Source organism: Electrophorus electricus, chromosome 3, assembly GCF_013358815.1.
Source record: "Electrophorus electricus isolate fEleEle1 chromosome 3, fEleEle1.pri, whole genome shotgun sequence".
In the NCBI taxonomy this organism is placed as follows: domain Eukaryota; kingdom Metazoa; phylum Chordata; class Actinopteri; order Gymnotiformes; family Gymnotidae; genus Electrophorus; species Electrophorus electricus.
In genome coordinates this window covers 25,430,437-25,442,877 of record NC_049537.1, presented here as the reverse complement: position 1 = coordinate 25,442,877, position 12,441 = coordinate 25,430,437, and the positions used below count along the sequence as shown (strand labels likewise).

At 39.5% G+C, this 12,441-nt stretch overlaps 1 protein-coding gene across 4 annotated transcripts in view; it reads left to right on the top strand.

Moving 5' to 3' along the window:
- The window catches only part of LOC113589181 (1-phosphatidylinositol 4,5-bisphosphate phosphodiesterase beta-1), a 78,790-nt gene that overhangs the window by 32,797 nt on the left and 33,552 nt on the right, over nucleotides 1-12,441 (top strand). For all 4 annotated transcript variants that reach the window (XM_027028832.2, XM_027028753.2, XM_027029066.2 and 1 more), the window contains exons 4-8: nucleotides 3,035-3,175; nucleotides 6,655-6,734; nucleotides 8,895-8,948; nucleotides 9,421-9,496; nucleotides 11,481-11,581. In XM_027028832.2, coding sequence (XP_026884633.1) covers nucleotides 3,035-3,175; nucleotides 6,655-6,734; nucleotides 8,895-8,948; nucleotides 9,421-9,496; nucleotides 11,481-11,581 — 452 coding nt within the window. The remainder of the gene's footprint in view (nucleotides 1-3,034; nucleotides 3,176-6,654; nucleotides 6,735-8,894; nucleotides 8,949-9,420; nucleotides 9,497-11,480; nucleotides 11,582-12,441) is intronic.

The following is a 12,441-nucleotide window of genomic DNA, read 5'->3' as shown; positions in this document are numbered from 1 at the left end:
CAGGGCTGTAATAAGGTCCTGTAATTCTTTGGATGGACACTCTTGTGTATTTCATCCCCTGTCACCTCTAGCGATGCTAAATTGAGTGGAGTTAGGGTTCTGAGGGTTCTGAGGAATACAAGCATTAGTTAAAAGATAGTTAAAAGATAGGTTTGCCATTTCTTTTATCCCAGATCTTATAAAAACAGTTGCTTCCTTTCATTCATTATTGCACATATCATATCTTTGCTGACAGCTTTAGTGATGAGAAACCACTTCTTTGCAGAATTTCACTATACTTAAACATGGATTGTTATCTTAAAAATGTAGGATTACTTTCACAATGCCAAGCAGATTCAACCAGTAGGAAATTGTACTGACAGAACATCTTGTCTTTTAATAGATTGGAATAAACCTTTTTTAAAAATAGACAAATAAGTACCCTAAATGTTCTCACACAGTGCCTGTAGATTTTATTAAATCTCTGTATTTGTTCACTTGCTCACATTCTTCAACATATCAGGTTCTTGTCTACATGAGCACTATTCATTATGCACATAAGCACAAACAGCCATGGAGACAGTGGCCTACTATGTTTTATGTGACCTGTAGCTCAAGTAATTGAGTGAAAACAAAGTTAGTATTGAGTCAGTGCCTTCAGCACCAATGACCAAAGTTCAAGTAACAGCCATGGCATTAAGAAGTGTGTCATTTTCGATACAGGGGTAATACTTGCCCTGTTCGAGGGACAGCGCTGATGTGGCTTATACCTTTATTTTTCCAGGACAGTCAACAGAGCATTGTTTTTGTGTTTTGAATTTTATGTGTTCTTAAAAGAGTGTCACTTAAAATTTGTAGAACTGACCATTTCACATGCACTCCGTAACACTGAACTTAGTCCAATGTGACACTGGAGACCTACCAGGCATGGAGCTTCTATTGCCACGGCAACAGCACTTCAAGGCCAGCCTTCAACAGGCTGCACAATGCACCAGTACATTAATTAAATTGTGCTCCTGCGGCTGAGACAGGCTCTGGGACATACACAGACTTTGGCTCCGCTCCTTCCCTCTCTCCAGAGCAGCATATACACAGTGCCATCGAGTAGATCTGTCCCTGCAAACAAACTTTAAATATTTAACTCACTGCACACTCAATAAACTCTTTTGTGATGTGCCTTTTGGACAACAATAAACCTTATACACATGATCACTCAAGCATGATGCTTTGGATATGTTAGACTGATGTATTATAACATTAGCCATAGTGACATATATTTGTGTGTGTGTGTGTGTGTGTGTGTGTGTGTGTGTGTGTGTGTGTGTGTGTGTGTGTATGTGTGTGTGTGTACGTGTGTGCTTGTGCATGCGCACCACACAGTCAGATGCAGATCAATAGGAGAGAGCTATGTGAAATGCTAGCAGTAAGGAATAAGTGCTCCTCTCATGGCCTGGGGCTCTGAGCAGCTCCACGGTGAATGATACCTTCCTTGCCCATTAGTGTTGCAGTGCCATTGTGGTTTTCACACGGAATTATTCATGATGTGCACAATTATCTACTGGAAGGCATCATTCACAGCATCCACTCATTCCCTTTTTCTTAAAAGAAATTGCAAAAGGGGTGGATGACATTCTTACCTTTAAAGCCCAGTGATCTTTCTGATTCATTTGCCATTTAAATCAGTGGTATCAGCTTTATTGATTAGACATGCAACAGCGTATGTGTCTAGCTTCTTTTTATGCTCTGTCAAGTGTGCCGGATCAGAGGCTCAGGGTTTGCAGCAGTGCACTGCTGGAAATGTTTCCAGCATGCAAATGGAGCTGTATGTGAAAGGTCTCTCTGCATCAGAATCCCTGCAATGAGGCACAGGCAGATACAACCCCAAAGTCTGAAGCTATCTTGAGCTACATTACTCTGCTGAGAATACTTCAAAGCTTAAATCAGTTTAGAAGGCACCCTTGAGGTTAGAGTGCTCCTAATCTTGAGCATCGAAGGTGTAAACAAACTAAACTAAAAAACTAAACTAAACTCCCAAACTAAAAAGTGTTAAATCTCATAAACTAGATCTAATTCAACAGACTTTGATGATATAAAAGTAAAATAACCCACTGTCAGTACAGTGAGCTCTGAGGCTGAGGACAGACATGATTAGTGCAGCTGAGGATGTGTAGGGAACACTTATCACTATGACGCAGCACACTGATTCCTTTTGTTTTATTGGATTAATTAATTGGAGCTCATTTGCTTCCTATGTAGAATCCTTTGCATATTTTTTCTTATGTTAATTTGGCTGGGAGAACTGTTTGGTGTGCCATGTGGATGTTGGGCCAAGGTGAGAGTGGAAAGGAAAAGAACACTAGCATGCAGTGCTCGTGTTGGGAGAATTTGTTATGGCTATCAAGTGTGACCGCTATTTATGAACGCTGTGTCATATTGATCAGAGAAACATTTGAAGGACATCATTACTTCATTTCACAAATAACAAATTTGACATAATGCCAAACTCATCAGCATCCCTACTGGGAAAACAAATTTATATTCATTGTGGTTAGCTGTTTGTAAAGTAGGCCAAGTGACTGAAGGATGGATTACAGATGACAAATAAAAAGAAAATCTGTCCAGTAGTTTTAAATGATTCATCACCTGGTCATGTGACAAAGCAGTAGCTGTGTGAAATCATTGCTTCCCACAGTAGCCTATACTGATAAGGCTTCAAGCTTTGTTCCTAAGCTTTAGTCATAAGAGATTATCAAACAAACAGTACTTTAAATATTAACATATTGTTTGACCTAAAAAGAATGCAAACGTGTTATTTGCAAAGAGTGGATTCACACTGCAGTTTAAGAGTTTTCTTCCTTTTCTCCAGTCTCTAACCTTTATACAGGACTACAGGTCAGAGCTTCAGAACAAATTAGAGCAGATGTGTTCAGTGTACAAACAGTGCAGTCCAGTTTAGAGATATTAAAAATAGTCTGATATAACTTGGGGTTTAGGCTTTATATGCCACCTTCATGGTTTGTTGGGGTTATGTGCAGTGTATATGCTGTTCTTTCAGGATGCTAAAGTGCGGGAGCAGCTGGGTATGGCCACCCAAGTGGGGAAGACGGAGAACAGAATGCTGACAGTGGTGAGTGGCCCAGACATGGTCAACATCACCTACTTGAACTTCATGGCTTTTCAAGAGGAGGTGGCCAAGGTAAGTTGTGGCTTTCAAAGTTACTATTTTTTAGAACACACACACACAAAGATACATCCTCACCTAGCTATAGTTGTGTTATTGGTTTAAGTAACTGTGAAAGGGAGTTGATGACAGTAATGGAAAATATAACATTAAAGTATATAACAAAATATACATTAACAGCGATTACTGAAACCAAATTACAATAAATATAGGTCACACTTCAAAAAAAGCCTCACAGTTCCAAATGCCTTTTTTTTCTCAATAACAACATACAGTGGTGTGAAAAAGTGTTTGCCCCCTTTCTGATCTTATTTTTTTGCATGTTTGTCACGCTTAAATGTTTCAGATCATCAAATAAATTTAAATATTAGACAAAGATAACACAAGTAAACACAAAATGCAGTTTTTAAATGAAGGTTTTTATTATTAAAGGGAAAAAAATACAAACCTACATGGCCCTACATGGAAAAAGTGATTGCCCCCTAAACCTAATAACTGGTTGGACCACCCTTAGTAGAAACAACTGCAATCAAGCGTTTGCGATAACTGGCAATGAGTGTTTCGCAGCGCTGTGGAGGAATTTTGGCCCACTCATCTTTGCAGAATTGTTGTAATTCGGCCACATTGGAGTGTTTTCAAGCATGAACCGCCTTTTTAAGGTTATGCCACAGCATCTCAATCGGATTCATGTCAGGACTTTGACTAGGCTACTCCAAAGTCTTAATCTTCTTTTTCTTAAGATATTCAGAGGTGGATTATCTGGTGTGTTTTGGATCATTGTCCTGCTGCAGAACCCAAGTGCGCTTCAGCTTGAGGTCACGAACAGATGGCCGGACATTCTCCTTCAGGATTTTTTGGTAGACAGCAGAATTCATGGTTCCATTTACCACAGCAAATCTTCCAGGCCCTGAAGCAACAAAACAGCCCCAGACCATCACACTACCACCACCATATTTTACTGTTGCTATGATGTTCCTTTTCTGAAATGTTGTGTTACTTTTACGCCAGATGTATTGGGACATACCTTCCAAAAAATTCAACTTTTGTCTCATCAGTCCACAGAGTATTTTCCAAAAAGTCAAGATGTTTTCTGGCAAAACTGAGATGAGCCTTTATGGGGTTTTTTTTGCTCAGCAGTTGTTTTCATCTTGGAACTCTGCCATGCAGGCCATTTTTGCCCAGTCTCTTTCTTATGGAGGAGTCATGAACATTGACCTTAACTGAGGCAAGTGAGGCCTGAAGTTCTTTGGATGTTGTTGTGGGGTCTTTTGTGACCTCTTGGATGAGTCCTCGCTGCGCTCTTGGGGTAATTTTGGTTGGCCGGCCACTCCTGTGAAGGTTCACCACTGTGAACAGCTTCACAGCTCTCACTGTGGTTCGCTGGAGTCCCAAAGCTTTAGAAATGGATTTATAACCTTTTTCCAGACTGATAGATCTCAGTTACTTTGTATCTCATTTGTTACAGAATTTCTTTGGATCACAACATGCTGTCTAGCTTTTGAGGATCTTTTTTGGTCTACTTCACTTTGTCAGGCAGGTCCTATTTAAGTGATTTCTTGATTGAGAACAGGTGTGTCACTATTCAGGCCTGGGTGTGGCTATAGAAATTGAACTCAGCTTTCCAAAGATGTTAATTTATGTTTTAACAGGGGGCGCAATCACTTTTTCACACAGGGACATGTAGGTTTGGATTTTTATTTCCTTAATAAACCTCCATTTACAAACTGCATTTTGTGTTTACTTGTGTTATCTTTGTCTAATATTTACATTTGTTTGATGATCTGAAACATTTAAGCGTGACAAACATGCAAAAAAATAAGATATAAAAAAAAAAGATAAGGGGGCAAACACTTTTTCACACCACTGTAGTTTCGATTAATTGGTGTAGTATAAACAGAGGCTTCAGAAAGTATTTAGACCCCTTTACCTGTAGCATTTTATTGTGTTATGGATTTAATTTTGAATGGATATAATTGCTATTTTTACCCATCAGACTACACATAATCACCCATTCACTCTCATGAAAATGTTTGAGAGTTTTCATAAATTAAGTAATTAAACTGAAATCTCCTATTAACAAAAGTATTCAGGCCCAAAAGTATTTATAACTTTATAGAAGCCCCATTGGCAGCAGTTCCAGCTGCAAGCCTTTTTGGATATTTCTCTATAAGGATTGCACATCTGAATTTGGGCAATTTATTTGATTCATCATGGCAGATCCTCTTAAGCTCCATTACACTGGATGGTGAGTATCCAGGACCTGCCATCTTCAGGTCTGTCCTCAGATGGTTGATGCGGTTTAAGTCTGTACATTGGCTGGGCCACTCAAAGACAATTAGAGCACTGAAGCTACTCAAGTGTTTTGGCTGAATGCTTCAAGTTATTGTCATGTAAAAGGGGAACTGCTGGTCTGGTCTGAGTTTATCTTCAGGGATATTTCTGTAAGGTTGTTTTCAGGGATATTTCTGTACTTGGCACTATTCTTCCATTCATCAATTGTTACCAGTCTCCCTTTCTGTGACACTGAATCATACACCCATAGCATGGTGCTCTCACCACCATGTTTCACCATAGGGATGATATTAGCCAGGTGATGTGCATAGAATGTGTTTTGCAAGGGGTAGTGCTTGATTTTTTGCCCAAAGAGAGAATCTTTTTCCATATGTTACCAAAGTCCTTTATATGGCATTTAGATAAATCCAAGAAGCCTGTCATATGCCTTTTACTCAACAGTGGTTTCCATCTTGCCATTCTTCTATAAAGGCCTACATTATGGAGTGCTGTATAGTTGTCCCTATCCCTTTCTTCGCTTGCCCAGATTCCCAATTTGGCCAGACATCCATGTCTAGGAAGGTTCAGGGTTCCTTTTCCAAAATTATTTGTTCCTCAGCTATTTCTGTGCACTTCATGGGTTGGTTTTTGTCCTGACAATGCAAAGTAAATTGACGAACCTTATAGACCTATGTGTGTTCCTTTCCAAGCTATCTTCAATCATTTCAAATTGAAACAGGTGGACTCCAATTGTGTCTTAGACACATCCTAAGGATAATTAAAGCAAACATGATGCAACTGACCACAAATTGGTGTGCCATAGCAAAGGGCCTGAATAAATGCTGAATAAGAGATTTCAGTTTTATAATTTTTATTGATTTTTTTAAAACTTTCTAAAAACTTGTATTCACTTCATCATTGTATGTTATTAAGTGTGGGTTGAAAGATAAAAATGGAAAGCATATCCACTACATAGAAAATCCACAATACAATGAAGTGCAACAATGAGCCTGAATACTTTGTGAATCCACAGAATAAAGCTAAGGAAAGTTATTCTGTAAGAACTAGTGGATTCTTGGATAGTAACAAAGATTCTGTTTTGTGATAACTAACTGATAACTGTGTTAAGCGCATAGTTACATACCAGTTACATATTGCAATCAAAAGGTTATTTGTAGGGATGTTGTGCTAATGAGCTTTATTTCTGGGATTTGGTGTGATAGGAGTGGTCTGAAGAGCTGTTTAGCTTGGCCTCAAACCTCCTCGCTCAGAACATGTCCCGTGAGGCCTGTCTAGAAAAAGTGTGAGTACTGTTTGCTATTCCAATTCTCAAAACTCATGTTTCTTTTGCCCTTTGATAGTTGCCTGCTATAATCGTCCCTCTGTAATGAATCATTCAGTATAGGCATACCTGTGAGGCAGAAAGAACCTATGATATATGCTTTCTGTCTGGATGTAAGAATATGACTCTCTATCAGATTATTTAGCCCTCATGTTCAGTTCCCCAGTAGAAGCATACTGACCCCTTCTCAGCAATAAAAAGGCTATATGGTATGACCTTCCATATTGAGCAGTGAAAACACCTAAATCAATAATTTGCTCAGGGAAGTAAAGATTAAGGGTTAGCACTATATATTTAACTAGTGTCCCTAAAGCTAGAAGTGTTTCATAGTCTGTGAGTTGGCTAGTGAAGCAGCAGTTAATCAATGTCCAACAGAAAATAATGCTCTCAGTAGAATATTAGTCACACCCCTGCCAAAAAAGATGCTGTCAAAAAAGATTGGTGTTAAATGTACGAGGACCTGTATAGTCTAACTAATCAGAGCAGCTTTAAGATTTTTCATCCTGTGCTCCAACACTCCAAGTCAGAACATTTCAGCCTTCGGGAAGACACCATAGAGGAGATACAAGGCTATGTCATGGAGAAAATGTGGATCAACAAATCATAGCAGCACATGTAGCCTATTGAAGGCTAATATGCGCAAAACCACACATATAGAATCTTAGAGGAAATAGCACAAGAAGGAAATTAGCACAAGAGGGAAACCAGCTCAGATTTCAGTGTGCTAGTAAATAAAATAACCCATCTGGTCCTGAAACAGTTTTCTGAATGTATCAAAACAGTGAACAAGTGTAGACAACAAAAGGTAAGCACACATGATCCACAGCATAGCCACATCTGTGAACCATGTGGGCAGAGTGATGTTTTGTATATATGATCAGCCACTGGAACATTTATGTATGTCACACATATATATATGAAAAATTATTTGATTACACCCTTTGTTTAGTCAATGTATAGGATAACTTTTGTTTGCTCAGAACTGCCTCAAAAGTTACCACTGCCCTAACAAGATCCTTTATCAACACTAGATCAAGACTGGAAAGTATTTTTAATGGATAAGTCCAACACCAAACATCTTAGTCCAAAAGTGTGCATTTTACAATTTTGATGATAAAACCAAAGGCAAAAATTCTAGAAAAGACTGAAAAACAGAATGGTACCATGGAAGGTAATGTGGGGAAATATCTAGGAATCTGGACATTTGTATGCATCAATGACTTCAGGATGCAATTGTATACAAAAAACATTCTATCAGGTAGTAGTGGTGTAGGTCCTTTTTTGTTTTTGTTTGACCAGATTCTTTAGAAGCCTTGGCACAACTCTAATCAAAGAAACATACACTGAGCTCCTGCAAAAGCATGCAATTATTCATTTCACAGCTCTCGTGGTTTAAACAGGGGAGTGGGGTGATTTGGGTACTTTCTCAGGTCTGGGCAGCAGCTGTATATATTGGCTGTTTGCATCCCCATGCCATGGACAGGATTCATCTAGTCACTGTGGGCACCCAGTGGTGCAGGTGGAAGATGGCAGTGGCCTTTCACTCAGCCTCTGATGGTTAGCCATTACTGGCATGACTTTGCCCTTAGCAGGCGTAACGGCCAAGCAGGCGGCTGCATAATGGGCTTTAATTATTTGCGAAAAGCCACTTATCGCTGAGTGCATAATGATAGTTTGAGTTGCACGAGGGGGATTTTTAGCACGCCAGTGTGTCTGCCTCCATATGCTCCACTGCCAACATTCTAGGATGCACTTGGAGTGAAGGGTTGCATGCAGATACCTACAAACACATGTGCACATTCGCAGACACACACACACACATGCACACACACGCTTGCACACACACGCACTTGCACACCAAGGCTATAATTAGAATCATGTAGGGATGAATGTGCCATCCCACAGATACAAACAAACTGTGACAGTAGGTGTATTGATTTTAGGCAAATGCTGCTAACCCATGTTCATGCCTATGGATGTTCCAAATGCTAGTAGTATTTAGAATGATGAAATAATTTATAGTTTATGCTTTCAGCCCATCCCACAAATAGGTTGGGTTATATCTGCAACATGGCCATGGATTCTAAAAAGATGTTTTAATATGAATTCCATCCATCATAGGTATACTAGACTGGTGCTCCAGCTCACTCCTGAGGGATGTATTCCTGTCAAAAAGTAAGATGCTCAAGCCCTCTCCTGCACATTATATTCACCTATTATGCTTAGTTGAAGCTCTGAGGTTCAGATGGAACAAGGCCTGTTTAAATATGTTTTGGAAAAAGAAACCATTAACCAAGAAACCAGTTCATTCAAAACATGTTGTTTAATGCATCTGTGGTTATGGGATGAATTAATTTTATGTAGAATAGTGAGGAGAAAAGAGAGAAAATATGAAAATACTAGAAAAAATAAAACAAAGCCTCTTCAAAAAAACAAATGTTTAAGTGTTTCTTAGATATCCCATTATATTCAGACATGCCCAGACAAGACAAGCCTTTTAACTAAATTAACTAAATTTAGTCTATTAACTAAAGTGCATTAGTACCACTGCATTGTGAAGGCCTTTTAATAAAATATTTTTTGGCATATACCTTTGGCCCCACATCATTTTCTACAGTCCTAAGAGAAGTTCTGTCTTCTGTTCTAGTATCTTCCGGGTGTTCTCAACAGACAGGAAACGAGTTGAGAATGCTTTGGAGATCTGCAGCCTTCCATCTGGCAGAGTAAGCCCTGGTTTATGTCTTTCCATGCATCCGTTTTTGACTTTGTTTACTGGCTTTGAGGTACCAGCATTATGTAGCTGCAGTGTTTAGTCTCAGTTCTAAAAACGAGACTATTGTAATTAGTGTGTTAGTAAATATATAGAGCATTACAAAAAGGACATCAGTGGTAGAATAACATCATCAAAGGTAGCATATGGAATATGACAATAGTGTATTCTCTATAATAAAATGCTTTGAAAGTGAAACTTTTTAAAAATAACGTGATTATGCCGTAAATTACAGTAAAATGGCTTATTCGTAAGGCAGAAACATTATGTGTAATTGGGTCAGAAAAATGACCGAATGTCCCTGAGATATTTTGTCAACCAAAAGTCATATTGAATTCACAAACCGGAGACAAACCATGATCATATACATGATGATAAACAGTTACTCTATAAGTGAATTACCCTTCAGTATTAAGTGATAAATTGCAGTGACACTATTATTATAGGGAGAGGTTGTAGCAACAAATACATTATATGTTCCTCTCTGTAGACCTAATGAACTCTGGCCACCCTGGATATGTCTCTCCTATAATTATGCATTGTCTACTCTCCTGTTTAAATGCAATTGAGTCACTGTGATATATACACACACACATAGTCACTGAATGCTGCCATTCTGGCTATAATTACATAATTAGCAGCACAGGAGAGCAGTGTTTTGTTGTGTCAGATGTTGTCTGAGATTGGTTGTTGTTTTTGTGATGTGGAATTAATTTGAGCTAAATGTGGATGGTGTTAATCCCTTTGCTCTGTCCTTCACTCTACCACTGACTTCTGCCGAGCATGCCATCTGTGTGCGAGGCTACCTGTATACCTTTGGCCAGCTGAGTCATCATGTCAATAATAGCTCAATGTTTAAGTAACACTGAGGTGCATTCGATAACATTTGAGTTGTGCCTCTCCACCTGTGTTTATTTGACTTAAAGTTCTTTATTTTCTATTAGCTCACTTTTTCCATTTTTCCACTTATTCCATTCTTGTCTTTCACTTTCTTTTAAGTCTTCCCTCCTTCAAAATAGATGGAAAAGTGTCCAATCATTACATATTAAAACATAACATCATTAAAACATTACATAACATCATTAAAACAAGATTTACTAGTGGCCCTGTAGGGTTTATTTAGTAATATTCAGGTGTGCACATTAGGAACTTTTGGCAAATAGAAGTTTTTTAAATAAAAAATCTGCTAGGAGCTGTGGAAAAGCTCATCTAGAACACAGCCTATCCATTGGCAGCTAGCCATAAGTGATTTGTTCTAGCAGTGGTTGTTGATTGATGAAAGTAGAGGGCAACACAGCAGTGCTTAATGCCAAGTAAGAACATTGTGTCATTTGCAGTGAATGATGTAACTGTTATGGTGGTGCATCCCATTTGCTTCACAACAGTTTTGCTGGAAAGACATCCAGTCCTTCCCACTCTCTCCAGATTTACCCTGTATGTCTCTCCCTCTGAATTGTGGTGTTCTGCTCAGTTTTAATTGCACCACTTTGACACTCCTCCCCTGCCACTGGCCTCACTGTGATTGGCCTGCTGCAGAGAGCAAGCTGACCATACTGTTCCCTTATCCTCATCTCCCATGGTGATGTCCACGCCAGAGACTGCTCTCTCTCATCACAGACATTGTTGAGGGATCTTTATCTTTAATGAGTAATGGCTTGGCAGAGTCAAGAGACTACTGGGCCATGTAATTAGCAATATTGAGTTCTCTTCTCCCTTTCTTTTGGGTTGATATTTCTTCTCTTCGTCTTTCCATTATGTTGTCCATTTGGCTGTCCACTCTCACTACTCTAGATATAGCAGTTAAGTGCAAATGAATCACTGCAGGTGACTGAAAAATAATTTACACCTATGTTCAGTCATTGTCAGTCCTTTGTTGAGGCTAGCACAACCAAATGGCAACTTTCTTTAACGTTTTAACCTCTTTCTCTCTCCTTCAGAATGATGTAATCCCCCAGGAACAGTTCACTCCTGACATATACAGAGTGTTTCTCAATAGCATCTGTCCCAGGAAGGACATCGATACCATCTTTTCAGAAATGTAAGCGTCCTTCAGGCTTCATGCTGGGACCTCTTTTTTGATAGAAATTGCTGTGTTCCACTTCCCATTGGAACATGAAGTTAGTCAACAGGGAAACCGTCCAGGAAAAATAGACACTACAGGGAACACTGCAGTAAACCTTCTGTCATTCTGAACTGTGCATCCTGTAATTCTAAACAATGTAACCCAAAGAGTATTGGACAAGAGCTTCAGTAAGAGACAGGCTCATGAGAAAGACTGCACGACAAACTGGAGGGGACAAGGATATTAAACTGTTGTGTGTTTAGTGTATTTTAAAAGGACCTGTACCTTAATATAAATCGTTTACATGTTGGCTCTCAAATTAAAATTGTCCTTTGCTGTTCAACTGAGTGATTCTCAATATGCAGGTTCAACATAGACCTTTCCATCGTAGTTTTTTTCTCTCTAACTGATCTTGTGACGGACGAGGGTTAAGCAGGATGTGGGGACGAGGCACGTCAAACAAACATGTTTTATTTACACATTAAACATTCACGTATTAACACTACTTGGATCAAACACCGACAACTTTGACAATACGAAACGAGACTTATATACACTCATGACAACTACACACAACAAGGATCACAACACAAGAGGGCGTGGCAATACGAACACAGACACGCATGCACAGACACGCACACACACAGACTTGAGGGGGGAGGGGCCGTACCGTGACAGAGCCCCCCCCTCAAGGGCGCGACTCACGGCGCGCCAGCCTACCGGGCTGCGGCCCCGAGACCCACGCCAAAAGGTGAAATTGAAGGACCAGACAACCCGCCACGGGCCAGCACAAACAGGGTAGTGGGGGGAAGGACAGGGACCAAGACGATGACAGA